The 14,370-nt window shown below is 50.7% G+C and overlaps 1 protein-coding gene across 12 annotated transcripts in view; it reads right to left on the reverse strand.

The window, feature by feature from the left end:
- Positions 1-2,764: 2,764 nt before the first annotated feature.
- Positions 2,765-14,370, reverse strand: part of LOC123349354 (C-C motif chemokine 17-like) — a 35,448-nt gene continuing 23,842 nt past the window's right edge. For 3 of the 12 annotated variants that reach the window (XR_006573504.1, XR_006573502.1, XR_006573499.1), the window contains 3 exons: positions 7,723-8,192; positions 5,296-5,910; positions 3,576-3,741 (listed from right to left, as the gene is read on the reverse strand). Coding sequence is in view for 4 of the 12 variants with exons in the window: in XM_044987319.1 (XP_044843254.1) it covers positions 3,011-3,101; positions 5,296-5,416; positions 5,884-6,213; positions 7,644-7,659 (558 nt within the window). In the remaining 8 variants the exon portion in view is untranslated. The other 9 variants (XR_006573497.1, XM_044987321.1, XM_044987319.1 and 6 more) reach the window with 9 other exon arrangements.

The following is a 14,370-nucleotide window of genomic DNA, read 5'->3' on the forward strand; positions in this document are numbered from 1 at the left end:
GGACTGGAATTCCTATTTTCAACAGCCACTGCCTTTTTTTGTTTGTTTGTTTAAAAGGAAGACAGTGATATAGCATTGGCAAATTCCCGATAGAAAGAAAGAGTGGAACAAAAGAATAATAAAGGCTCCTCAACTTTTCCTTATTTATGGAGGACAGTCTTATATATGCATCCAGATCTCCTCCAATCACACAAGCTGAAAATTGTTCCACGTTACTGCAGCTCTGTAACCATATGGGAACCAATCCTGTCTGTGTTTTGTGCACATCCAAAATTCCTGCTGAATGACCCGCCCTGGGAGCGACTTACCAGTGACTCAGGGCTGCGGCGGAGGGAGGGTGCAGGTGGTGGTGGGGAGGGCCCAGGGCTGGGGCGGCAGGAGGTGTGTGTGGGAGGCAATGGTGGGGGAGAAGGGGGGAGCCCAGAGCTGGGCCAGCGGGGGGTGGGGGGGGCACTGGTGGGGGGAAAGAGGGGAGCCCAGGGCTGGGGCAGCACAGGGTATGTGGTGGGGAGAGCCCAGAGCTGGGGCGGGGAGAAGAGCCCAGGGCTGGGGCAGCAGGGGGGGTGCGGCGAGGAGCCCAGGGCTGGGACTGGGGGCAGCCAAAAATTTTTTTTGCTTGGGGCGGCAAAAACCCTAGAGCCGGCCCTGGTACCAGCCCAGTGACCACGCACTCAGCAGACCAGGCCATGCATGCCAGGAGGTATCCCTGGGCTCCAGTGAAACCCCCAAACTCCCAGCTGGCTACTCTCTCAGCGCTCCCTCCAGCACAGCCTGGGGGCGTACATCCCCCCAGGTCGAGCTTGCTGTCCTAATTTAGCCTCTTAGAACCTAGGTGTTACGAGCCCCCCTGACCCATTCAGCACTGGGACACGTGCTCGATTCTAGTGAGAAGCTGGGTCTTAACCAACCCCCTGGAAATGGACCCAGGGTTCAGATGTGAGTTTGCTGCTTTATTCGTACGCTCAGCCTCAGCTAAACCCCACTGCCAAACACTAGGAATTATGGGTACATTTGGTTTGGCTCCTGATTTCAGGCACCAGCATTCGGGAGTGTTCAGATCCAGCGTTCTAAGAGCCAGGAAGACCAGATCCAGATGCAGGTCATGTGAACCAGTGTCCGTGTCACTGCACAGCTGGAACCAGTTATCCTCCCCACGGGCAGCCTCAGCGGAAAAGCCATGGATCTACTGATGCAAGAGGACGAAACAACCCTGTGCCTCCTAGCGATGGGCCTTCCAGGTCTGCCATGCTGGAGGCAGGAGGGTTGGGGTGGGGAGGGATGCAGTGACGGGGGATGGGGGTAGGATGGGATGACATGGGGGAGGGATGCAGTGAGGGGGATGGAGGTGTAGGGGGGTTGGGCCGTGGAGAGATGTAGTGAGGGGGATGGGGCTTCAGGGGCGTTGGGATGGGGAGGGATGCAGTGATGGGGATGGAGGGAGTGGGATGGGGAGGGAGGCAATGAGGGGAATGAGGGTGCGGGGGGGTTGGGACGGGGAGGGATGCAGTGCAGGGGTGGAGGTGTGGGGGGGTTGGGGTGGGGAGGGGAGGGAGGCAGTGAGGGGGGTGGGGGCATAGGGGGTTGGGACAGGTAGGGATGCAGTGAGTGGGATGGGGCGTGGGGGGTTGGGATGGGGAGGGAGGCAGTGAGGGGGATGGGAGTGCAGTGCGGGGGATGGGGGTGCAGTGCAGGGGAGGGGGTGCAGTGAAGAGGATGGGGGAGCAGGGGTTGGGGTGGGTAGGGATGCAGTGTGGGGGATGGGGGTGCAGTGCAGTGGATGGGGCACGGGGTGTTGGGGTGGGTAGGGATGCAGTGTGGGGGATGGGGAGGCAATGAGGGGATAGGGGTGCGGGGGTTGGGATGGGTAGGGATGCAGTGGGGATGGGAGTGCAGTGCAGGGGATGGGGTGCAGCGCAGGGGAGGGGGCATGGGGGTTGGGGTGGGTAGGGATGCAGTGTAGAGGATGGGGAGGCAATGAGGGGATAGGGGCGCGGGGGTTGGGGCGGGTAGGGATGCAGTGGGGATGGGGGTGCAGTGCGGGGGACGGGGTGCAGTGCAGGGCAGTGCAGGGGAGGGCGGCACGGGGGGTTGGGATGGGTAGGGATGCAGTGTGGGGGACGGGGAGGCAATGAGGGGATGGGGCACGGGGGTTGGGGCGGGTAGGGATGCAGTGGGGATGGGGGTGCAGTGCAGTGGATGGGGTGCGGGGGTTGGGGCGGGTAGGGATGCAGTGGGGATGGGAGTGCAGTGCAGGGGAGGAGGCGCAGTGCGGAGGAGGGGGTGCAGCCCCGTTCCCCGCACTCGGAGACGGGGAGACACACACACCTCCAAGCCCCGGGTGCCGGGTGCCGGCGAAGGGGCGACAGACAGACGGCGGGTGGCCGCAGGGCACACGTGCAGCTGGAGCCAGGGCCCGGGGCAGCACGAGGCGAGGGGGCCGGGCAGCAGCGGGAGAGGCGCGCGCCACGTGACTCCTCAACAGCCGCCTGCTGAGCGCTCGCGAGTGGCCGTCGCGCTAGTTCCTCCCTCCCGAGCCAGCCAATGGGAGCTGCGTCTGCAGGCAGGGGGCGGGGCAGCAGCGGGCCCCTCCCTGGCAGCCCCTAAGACTAGGAGCCACGGCGCCGCCGGGATCTCTTTTCGACCGGGTGTTCGGGTCCCCCGGTCCCCCTGTGTTCCTGTCCCGTAGAGGCTGCCGCTCCGTCTCCAGGCCTGGGGACCCAGCACTTTGCACAGTGCTAAGGGGCAACTGAACGTTTCCTCTCAATGTCTTCCAGCCCCCAGAGGTCACATGACCCACCCAATTGCAACAAGCCCTCCGTGAGGCCAAACCTGGGCCTGAAAACGATTGGTCAGCGCTCGCTGTACGCAGAGCAGCACAACGACACACGACACAACTGGTTCCAAAAAACTAAAGATTTAATATATTTCAGAGTCACGGGTCTTTTACATAAATAGAGCCGGGGCAGCAGGCCCCGGGGAGTCCAGCCCTGCTAAGGGCAGCTGTGCTAAATTACTGCTTTCTCCTCAGGCGCCGGATTGCAACTTGTACCCACTTGGCCTCTGGATCGGCACAGACTTCCCTGTTTTGGAGAGTCACAAACCTGCAATGGGGAAACAGGGAGCTCGGTTACTAACTGGTGAGCGAGATTGGGCAGTGTCATACCCTGGCGTCAACTTTACAAAGGGTTGTGCAGACATCTGGGGTGCGACTCCCAAGAAATTCAATTAATACCCCAGAAAGGAAACCTGAAGGGGTCTGAATAAATCGGTTTTACAGCTTTGCTGCCAGCCTCTGCTGTAATATTTGTGCTGCTCGTGGCATACTGATATGAGGCAGCCCGGGAGGTGTCTTTTGCCTCATGTACCTGGTGCACTAAACAGCTGTGAGCTGGCTAGTGTCTGCAGAGGACTGATGGGGGAGAATTTCCCTGGCTGCTAGGTGGTAAAATTCAAATACTTTCCATTTCTATGGCTCCTTTTACCCAAGGATCTCAAAGCAGACTTCACGCTATCCCTGTGAAGTCCTGCAGTTACAGATGGGTAAACTGAGGCAAAGAACGGTTACGGGGCCTGCCCACAGCTAGTGCAGTGTTTCTTCATCCCAAGCCAGCAGGCAATGCTTTGACAACTTCTTCGTTAAAACAGTCTCTAGCTCATGCAGCACCTCCTGTCCCAACATGCCTCATCACATACAAATACACTCCCACTACTGGATTCCAGCAGCTGGAGTTCAGCACACAGCTGTTCCAGAAAGGAAGAAAAGCATCATCTTAGGGGCTGAGTCTCCTCTCACAGACACTGGTGTAAATCAAGAGTAACTCCAATGAAGCCTGTGGAGTCATGTGTATGTGAAAGGAGAATCGGGTCCTTTATGGCTGAGTGAAATTACCCGGTTGGTTTAGGCAGGCTGAACGGAAGAAGTCAGACTGAAGTCTGTCTGGGATGCAGTGGTTAACACCCTTATCTTGCAAAAAGGGCCATGAGCTCTCCAATGACCATAAGGGATCAGCACCTCAGTTCTACTCCTCAAGCCCTTCAGTCTGATCTGACATGTCCCCCTTATCGGGAAGCCAGACTAAAGAAGAATCTATAGCCACTTATGAAAATGCCGCTGCCGTTGAATTGGGGCCAGCTATGATGAGCATGCACCCTCTTCGTTTTCTCTGCGCTGTTTGGGTCAGGAGTGTCTCCACTCGCTGTGCCTTTTAACACCTCTGAAGAGCCTCAGGGCAAAAGCATGTCACATCCCCCACTGCACAGCCCTGTGTACTGGGACGGTGCCTTCAAAAGAGAGAAGGAGGATGTGGTGGCAATTAGGGAGTTAGCCTGGCTTGAATTCCCTGCTCTGTTTTATGTAAAGCTTCTGTGTAAACTGTCATTAGTGCACTGCTATTTAAGGAGTGTCTTTCTGATTGAGGAAGGGAGATAAGGCTTATCAGACGCCTCCAGGGCTCAGCCTATATCACAATGCATGAGGCACCCAGCTGGGAAGCACAAGTGTCTACAGCGCTGCACTGCCTGGAAAGTAAAGTCACTCCCATCAAGTCCTGTTTCCTGCTGGTAACTAGTGATTCTTGACCTGAGCAGTTACCCTGCTTAGCTGCATGGTCAGAATGGTCATCAGCCAATCAGATCCCGCCTTTTCTCTGTAGCATAAGAATGAATCAACACCAGCCCTTGAAATATGCTCCATACATTTGCATTTTTATAGTACAATTAATAAAATAATTATTTGGTTTACACTTGGGGCCTGATTTTCCTCTCGGTCACACCAGTGTCAAGTCGGAACGACTCTGCAGAAATTAATCTGGCTACACTTACAAATTTGCAGCGCTGCAGCAGGGTGTGAAAACACACCCTCTCCAGCGCTGCAAATTGCGGCGCTGCAAAGCGCCAGTGTAGTCAAAGCCCCAGCGCTGGGAGCGCGGCTCCCAGCGCTGTACGTTATTCCCCACAGGGAGGTGGAGTACGGACAGCGCTGGGAGAGATTTCTCCCAGCGCTGGCGCTTTGACTACACTTAGCGTTTCAAAGCGCTGCCGCGGCAGCGCTTTGAAGTGTAAGTGTAGCCAAAGCCAAATGAGGAGCAACTCCACAGGAGTCATACAGCTGCAAAACCAGCGTGAGATCAGAATCAGGCTCCTCGTTACTCAGTGAATAGGGCAGTTTCCTGGCTAAGTGACCACAGTATGGGATCCTTCCCCCTAACACTGGCAGGAGCTGCATGTCTCTGACACACACCTATCCTAGCCTCTCTTCACCCTAAAGCGAGGCCTGACTGACTGAAGGCTACTTACACCACGGCGCGTCTCCTACACCCCGGAGAGGTCCTGTAGAAACTCCTCAGGTTACTAAAACGAATGGGCCCCTCAGTGACGCCTGTGCAGCAGGTTGTGTCTTCCAGGATACCTTGTGGAGCTTTTGGGGGCAAGGAAACCAAATGAGAAACAGTTTCACACACGTTACATCTCTCTAGTGTCCCCACCTTGATGTACACGGAAAAGAGCTTGTGCTATGAATTCCGTTCAAAGACAATACTGACTTGCAGCTACACACCATCTTCCTAGACAGGAGCCCTGAAACAGCAGGCGAGGGAGTGCCAAATTCAACTTCCCTGGTAGAAGGTGTTTACCCAGCATGCTTTGCTACCCATGCTGCTGAACGCCCCTGAAACGGGGGCTGCAGGAAGGGTCCGGACAACACCCATTGGGGAGATCTGACCATTTTCTGGGCTCTTTGCATCACAGAGCAGACAGAAGGGGCTATCGAATCTGGCCCTGGAAGTATGATGAGGCCCTCTCTCACCACGACCCCAACGACATCTCCCCCCACTCCTCACAGCTCCCTGCTGAGAAGGCCTGGCAATGCCATAGGTTCCCACTGACCTGCAGGGATGCGCTGCAGGCAAAGTCCTAGAAGGAAAATCACCAGAAGAGCTGTCGTCAGGCTGTTCATGATTCTGGGAGGTTTCTCCTTGGCGGGAGAGCTCTGGACCTGGACTGTTTCCCTGGATGGCTGGGATGAACTGACAGCCTGGGACAGAGCTGCGGAATTTAAACCTGGCCATGAAGCTGTGGAATTCACCCTTTCCCCGCAGTTTGGAGAACTCTGACTGCAGTTCTGCAGAAAACTGAGCTTGGGCATTCTTAGAACCAAACCTTGTTTCCCTCTGTCATGCTGCCTGGAGTGAGTCATGACCATGACCTCAGGGAAAACTGTCAAAAAGCAGAGGCGACACCCCACCTGGTGGTATTATAGGGGCACAATTAGATTTCACCAACCCAGCATTAAAGGAGAACTCCCGAAGTACTACAGTAGCCTCACTTACGATTAGAGCAGACTCTGGCACTGCAGAAAAATCTCTCTGGTTGCGTGTTATGATATTAAGCTGCTTAGACCTGGCTAAAATGTTATGACCGATTAAAATATCAGTGGGCAGCAAATTTCTGATGCCTACGATTGACGGCCCCTTAAAATCCGCCCACTCCAGGAGGACGTTAGCCAGGGGCGCGGTCACAGAAAATGTATCCAAAGCTAGAATATTTAGACGTTTGCCAGGAAGTCTGTCCTCCTCCCTTCCCAAACCTTCCTTAACCAAAGTGGCTTGCGATGCCACGTCGCCCCAGCCTGTACATTCAGTGCTACTCCCTCGAGCACTCTTCAGTTCTTCGCTACCTTCCCAAGACTCAGTTCTAATATTGTTTATGAGGCCAATCTCCTTCCTCCTCTACAATTTCCCCTGGGATCGCAGTGGTACCATTGGCACTCGTGGGGGGGGGAGGCTGTGGGTGCAGATTGTGGGGTGGCCTTAAGTTTGGGGCAATTTGGTTTGATATGGCCAGGAGCCCAGCGGTGAGGGCAGACTGCCTGCCTTCCCTTAGCGCAAGGGGCTTTAAAATCCAGGCTCCCTCGGGGTTGTTTAAGAACGTTGGGATTAGGTTTATTCCTAGACCCCTCTTTCTTCTTAACCTGGGGAACAAGAGGATTTCCCTTCCCCTGGGGCTTCTGCCCCCCGTGAGCCCTTGACTCATCAGCGATTTCTGCTGCCTCCAAAACTGGGGAAGGTGTTTGGTCACAGAGGGCCACTTTTACCTCATCAGTGACTGTCCACAACAATTGTGCAGGTGCCAACAGATCAAACCCTATTTTTGCATAATTTCTCAAGGCCCCCATATAAACACACACACCCCTGCCTGGCTGCTGCCAGCTGTGGAGCAGTGACATGCATCCCCAGGGCTTGGGGTGCAGGGGCTCCCACCTCCTCCCTCCTGTCAGCTGTGCCCCCTGCTCTGGGCAAGTTCCACACAGCGGCGAGGAAGAGCCGGAGCAGGAGCTGCCAGCGCCGCAAGAGGAACAGGAACAGGGAGCGCTCTCAGCCAGGCAGTAATGGCACCTCCAGCCGCTGCCTCCAGTGCTGCTCGTCTGTCACCAGGAACTCTGGGATACATCCAGAGCACTTCCGGGACCAGAGTCAAGCTGGGGCCATGTGCACACAGAAAAGCAACAGGGGTTGGACCTCACGTCCCAGCTTAACATGGGTTCAGACCCGGCAGCCCTGCAGGGTCCTGGGACCCTAGGTCCAATCCCTAGGTTAGCACAATTGGTGTGTGGACACAAGAGGGGTTAGGCGTCAGCCCAGGCTTACATTGCTGTGTAGACATGCTCTAAGACTCTCCAATCTGTCCTACCACCCGGGCAAGCTGGACTGTGTAATGGTGACGCACCAAAAATTGTACAATATTCGGGTTGTTTCCGGTCCCAAGAGACCAGTCACTTTAGATCTCACACCAAAGACAACGCCTGTAGCCAATCCTGTAATAAACTAGGAAAAAGACAGGAGAGTTATTGACAGGTTAAAGCAAGGAAACATATACACACAAATGAATTTCAATCTGAATCCTAAGAGTGACAGAGTTGTAGTGATCTGTCAATTCGAAGTGTCGTTCATCACTGGAGATCGCTGGCTTCAGTTTGGTGTCTCTGGCCCTGGGAGAGTTCAAACAGCAAAGAGGTGGAAAATTTTCCTGTGTCTTTTATTTCCTTAATTCAGCTTCCCAAGAACAAGCTTTCCTGCAGGTAGCATTTCCAAGGTGCAATAAGGCCAATGACCAATCCTTTGTAGTGCGATGTTCCTTGATGGCCAATCTGATTTTGATAGCCCTCCTGGCCGGGCAGGGGGAAACACTCTTCTCATCTGAGTTCACAAGTTTAGAGCAAACATTTTCAAAGTTATAAAGCAAACCTTACATATTGCCGTATAGCAGGGAATACAGACATTCCACATGAAATTAATCCATGCAGCAACTTGCAAGCATTTCTCAGACTCTGCACTCTAACTACATCCTTATAAGACTAATACCTGTTCTAAGCAACCCCACCACATAAGTGAACTGGTCTGATCTCCAATTAGAGTCTGTCAGTTCTTAGCTAATGCCTGCAGCCTGGGCTAGAGCGGGTCACACGGCGGCCTATACGTGTGTAACGCACTTAGCACAACGGGGCTTTGATCTTTGAGTGGCACCTCTGGGAGCTACTGCAATATAAATAATAATTTATGAAGCGAGGAGAGCTATTGCCTTTTCTTGTCATGTCCCTAAGGTCAGTCTGAAGCAGCAGAGTGCATTCATTACGAGACTCTGCTACACTAACTCTGTGACAAATGTTAGCTTGTGTGGGGCTTTTTCTGAACTAGCATGATTCTTGTTTTTATCCAAGTTGACATGTCGAGCCCATGCCCTGAAGTATGTTTTAAATGGGCATAAATTCCTTTGGAAACCACTTGCATAGGTGTTAGAATGACCAGGTCATCAGCGTCTGGGAGCAGCAAGTGTTTTATCTGGGAATTCTTTACTTGAACTCAGGATCTAGGTGTGATGGGTCTGCCACAGAGTGGTCAGAGATCGGGGAATGGGGAAGGTTTGATGGATCCAATATCTTCCACCAGGAAAATAAACTCCTGTTGGATCTGATTTCATAGGAATCGAATGCTGACTTGCATTCCAGGTGTATCAAATTAGCAAGATAGCACATGTCCCTTCTGTACTAATATAGAAAGAAGTTCATGTCATTTACTTCTTAGGATACTTGCTTGTTTGTACATGTTCCGTTCTGTGTATTTGCACTTAAACCACTAAATGACCCTTAAAATCAGAGGCCCCTTTACTGCAAAATCAGCAAGCCCTGATCTCAGCACTTTTCTGCAGCTGCTTCTAGAGATGAATTTTACAAACGTGGAACAACAGTGCACGAGCTAATCATTCTGCGAAACTCCCAGTCCCCACCCTCCATTTCTATTGTATTTAAACCAATCGACTTTTCGAGGGAAAAGGAGGGAAGAAATTCTGAGAAGGATGCCACAGAAATAGAATTTTCTTCTTTCATTCTGCACAGTTGCAAAGCCTCAATCTGAGAAAGAGGCAGGAAATGAGCAGCAGCTGAGCTCAGTCTCCCCTCTAAGTATTGTGCAAGTCCCTCTTCTGGGTTTTCTAAAAGTGGGATCCTTTTTTTCAAAAGGAAATTATTTCACTTAGCCGAAAATGCCAGAAAACATCACATATGTGCAGCGTAATTGTAGCTTCTCTGCAGAGTTACTGAGGTTAAATAATTATAATGAATTTTGTGCTGGTGAAAGGTGCCAGACAGACAGTACTAAATACTGAGATCCTCTGTTTTCCCACAAAATGAGGATACCGTGAGCAACAGCCGTGCAAGATTCCCACACATGCTGCCCCGCCAATGTCCATCAAAGTGGCCACCTCAGAGCTGGAGGGGAGAAGCTCAATTCCTTGTCTATGCTGAGGTTGGTGGCCAGCAACTGCTGCAGCTGCTCTAATGCAAACCCTTAGAGCAGACAAGCAAAGTGGCCGATCTCAGCAGTGCAGCTTCTCCCGGTTCCAAGCAGAGGTAAGCCGCACCAGTGCAAATCACAGTTTTCCAGAGCTACAGGTTTGCATTTTTGCAGCTACACCAGTGGCTGGAATCGAGGCAAATCCTCAGTGTAAACAAGGCCTTCAAATCCTTAGAGAAACAATCGGGTGAGGCGGTATCTTTTCTTGGAGCGACTCAAGCTGATGAGAGAGACAGGCTTCTGAGCCACACAGAACTCCTCCTCAGGTCTGGGAAAGGTACTCTGAGTGTCACAGCTAAAGGTGGAACAGACTGTTTGGCATAAGTAGTTAGCACATACCATTCAAGGTAGGGATATGACAAGAAAAGGCTATATAGCTCTCCTCGCTTCATCTACCTGGAATGCATCTGACGAAGTGGGTATTCACCCACGAAAGCTCATGCTCCAATACGTCTGTTGGTCTATAAGGTGCCACAAGACTCTTTCCTATCCTTGCAACAAAGCCCGATGCCAACTCTGTCCACATATCTATTCAAGTGACATCATCATAGGACCTAATCACATCAGCCATACCATCAGGGGCTCATTCACCTGCACATCTACCAATGTGATATATGCCATCATGTACCACAATGCCCCTCTGCCATGTACATTGGCCAAACCAGACAGTCTCTACGCAAAAGAATAAATGGACACAAGTCTGACATCAGGAATCATAACATTCATAAACCAGTAGGAGAACACTTCAACCTGTCTGGTCACTCAATACCAGACCTGAGGGTGGTAATTTTGCAACAGAAAAGCTTCAAAAACAGACTCCAGTGAGAAACTGCTGAACTCGAATTGATATGCAAATTAGATACAATCAATTTAGGCTTGAATAGAGACTGGGAATGGCTGAGCCATTACAAACATGGCAGGGAAAATGGGCTACCCCTCTGATACTTGACACCATGCAAGGCACTGCATTTAGCCGTATGGAGTGGAAATCCATCACGGCTACCCCTCTGATACAAACATTAAATCTATCTCCCCATGTACGTATTCTCACACTTCTTATCAAACTGTCTGTACTGGGCTATCTTGATTATCACTTCAAACGTTTTTTTTCTTATTTAATTGGCCTCTCAGAGTTTGTAAGACAACTCCCACCTTTTCATGTTTTCTGTATGTGTCTATATATCTCCTCACTATATGTTCCATTCTATGCAGCCGAAGAAGTGGGCTGTAGCCCACGAAAGCTTATGCTGAAATAAATTGGTTAGTCTCTAAGGTGCCACAAGTACTCCTGTTCTTTTTGCGGATGCAGACTAACACGGCTGCTACTCTGAAACAGGACTCTTTTTGTTGCTTTATTCAAGATAGAGTGGCCAATTAATACCCCTGCAGTCATAGGATAAAAGAGGGGGTTAGTGGGTTACAGATTGTTGTAATAAACCATACATCCAGTGTTTCTGTTCAGTCCATGATTTTTAGCGGCTTGCAAAGTTATGAATTTAAACTCCCAGGCTGGTCCTACCTTCATAGATCCAGTAACTACCCCAAACACACCAAGAAAACTGTTATCTACAGCCAGGCATTCAGATACCACAGAATATGCTGTGAGGAAAAAGTCCTGGATATACATCTGAACACACTCAAAATCGCTTCACCAAACAAGGATGCTCTACCAGAGAAGTAGATCCCATCACGGAACGGGCTTCCCAAACACCCCAAGAGAAGTTACTTCAATTCAGAAATAAACCCCACTCTGACCGCACACCCCAAGTTGTCACTGTGACATTGCACTCCATATGTTTTATGGAAATATGTTTGTAAGTGTGAATATGATGTAACTGGAATATGCTTTATGCAAAAAGGTCTCTTGTAAGGTATCATTACAAAGCTTATAATCTACTGAGTGTGTTCGTCCTATTTGTATGAATGTATCATTCTTGTATCTGAAACTAGAAATACGAAGTATAAGTCTGAGGTCCTATTGTAATTATGCAAAGTGTGGGCCATTAATGGTGGTTTAGGATCTTGATGGCTCTGTTTACTTTCAAGGACAGTTGGTTGTAAATGGCTCTGTTTACTTGCAAGCCTTCCTGTGTAGGCATAGCCCAGCCTGTGGGTAATGAAGAATGAGGTCTTACAGTGACTTGAAACCACTTAAATCCTACTTTTTATACTCAATAAAATCACTTTTGTTTATTAATGAACCCAAAGTGATTAATACTGGGGCGGGGGGGAACAGGTGTGCATATCTCTCTCTCTCTATCAGTGTTATAGAGGGCAGACAATGTATGAGTTTACCCTGTATAAGCTTTATACAGAGTAAAATGGATTTATTTGGGGTTTGGATCCCATTGGGAGCTGGGTGTCTGGGTGCTGGAGATGGGTGACCTGCTGAGCAGTTTTTGGTTAAAGCCTGCAGCTTTGGAGGCATGGACCAGACTTGGGTCTGTGTTGCAGCAGGCTAGCGTGTCTGGCTCAACAAGGCAGGGTTCTGGAGTCCCAAGCTGGCAGGGAAAATGGGCTCAGAGGTAATTTCAGCACGTCAGGTGATGGTCCCAAGAGGGCCTCTGTGACCGAACCCATCACAGTCACCTACCACCCCACACTGAAATCCATTCGGGGTATCATCAAACATTATGACCCATACTCGATGGGGACCCCATCCTGAAATAAATCTTTCCTGAACCCCACTTCTGGCCTTCAAACAACCCCCCAACCTCTCTGAGCTCATCATGAGAAGCAAGCTCCCCACAGACCAGGACACACCAACTCAAAGCAGCATCAGACCCTCCCAGAGCAACCAAAACCATTAAACCCAAAGACTTGAAGCATTTCAGCCTGTTCAAAAGGACTACACTCACTGATTACTTCACACCAGGCCAGAATCTCAGCTGGCATGAACTGGCATATTTCCATGACTTCTTTGAGAGCCCAGGCAGCCTTTTGCATGCAGCACCTTTTTCCCTTCTCCAGGTGGCCGGTGAATTGGGAGGGCCCCTAGATGAGGGGTTTTCCATGTAGACTAGCAAAGAGATTGTGGGGAAAACCCTGTGGGACTGGAAGCTCAGCACTCCCCAAAAAACTGCCCTCTTCAGTGTCAGAAACCTCCACTCGCCAGGACGCTCTCCAGGCAGCCCACGTTCTGCTAAGCCCCGTCTCTGATCCCCAGCATACAGTCCCCGTTGGGGGTGGGGGGAAAGGACGGGCGGACACACACACACACACACAATGTATCCCATGAATTAAAATTACATTTCAGACATGGAATAGTCCCTACGCTGCTGCTGCTCTTTTAAAGAAACAAAAGCTCAATAAATAAGCAGACACCGTTCTATTCCTTGGGGAAATGAAGCTACAGACTCATGCGCTAAAAATAGACTCCTGTTTCATAAGGGTGAACAGCAGATCCTCTTTCCTGCTCCGGCTAATGGTGCCATCATGTGGCCAGTTCTGTTTACTAATGGAAAGCTTCCATGCATTACACATCTTTTCCGTGTAATTCACCCTTGCTCTCTTTGCTACAGTATTAGCCAAAGCTTTGCCCAGATCTCTGCTCCTGAGGAATGGACCCCAAACACACACTGTTAACCTGAAACTGGAAAACTGGTAAAATAGTGTCGCTAGCCCAGAAATCCTAAATTCCAAGCTACCCAAGTCGGCCTCAGACATCCCTAAAATCCCCTACCATGTGGGAATTCCCCAAAGATTTTTGTCTGTGGGAATCTCTCACCGTCCCCCTGGGTCCCACCATGTGAGCAATTCAAACATGCTTCTCAGCTGATGTACATATCTAATTATTTTACCTGAACTATGTCAATTCATAAGAGATGAGGGTCTGGCTGCAGTTTTCAAAACATCCTGCGTAACAAGGAACAATGCCCTCTAAATATTACTGGCGAGACAGAGCCTGAAAGCATGAATGCAACTTGGACTTTCCTCTCATAAAAACAGGGGGAATAACCAGTCTCAGGGACTCTCCATGGTCACCCCCTTATTTGCCCAGAGCATGGAACCCACTCTCACGTCCACACCCTGCTTCCTTTCTTTCTGATAATTCATTCAAAGGTAGCCTGCCAACTAAGCTGCACACATCTCCCCAGGGCTACTGATGGGAGCCAAATGCCCCTTGTGACGCTGGCAGACCAGGAGCCAACTGGTGCCAAGGTCCTCGTGACTCAACGGAACACTAACCAACACCCAGCCGCAACCAGTCCAGTTCCCCTGTGCGATGTGGTATATCCTGACTTTAGTAAAGCTTTTGATATTGTCTCGCATGACCGTCTCATAAACAAACTAGGGAAATACAACCTAGATGGAGCTACTATAAGGTGCATGCAAAACTGTTGGAAAACTGTTCCCAGAGAAAAGAACAGGGGTACTTGTGGCACCTTAGAGACTCACAAATTTATTTCAGCATAAGCTTTCGTGGGCAACAGCTCACTTCTTCGGATGCATGGAACGGAACACAATGAATTAATTAATTAATTAAATTTGTTAGTCTCTAAGGTGGCACAAGTACTCCTGTTCT

The sequence above is a fragment of the Mauremys mutica genome, chromosome 14, assembly GCF_020497125.1.
Source record: "Mauremys mutica isolate MM-2020 ecotype Southern chromosome 14, ASM2049712v1, whole genome shotgun sequence".
Classification (NCBI taxonomy): domain Eukaryota; kingdom Metazoa; phylum Chordata; order Testudines; family Geoemydidae; genus Mauremys; species Mauremys mutica.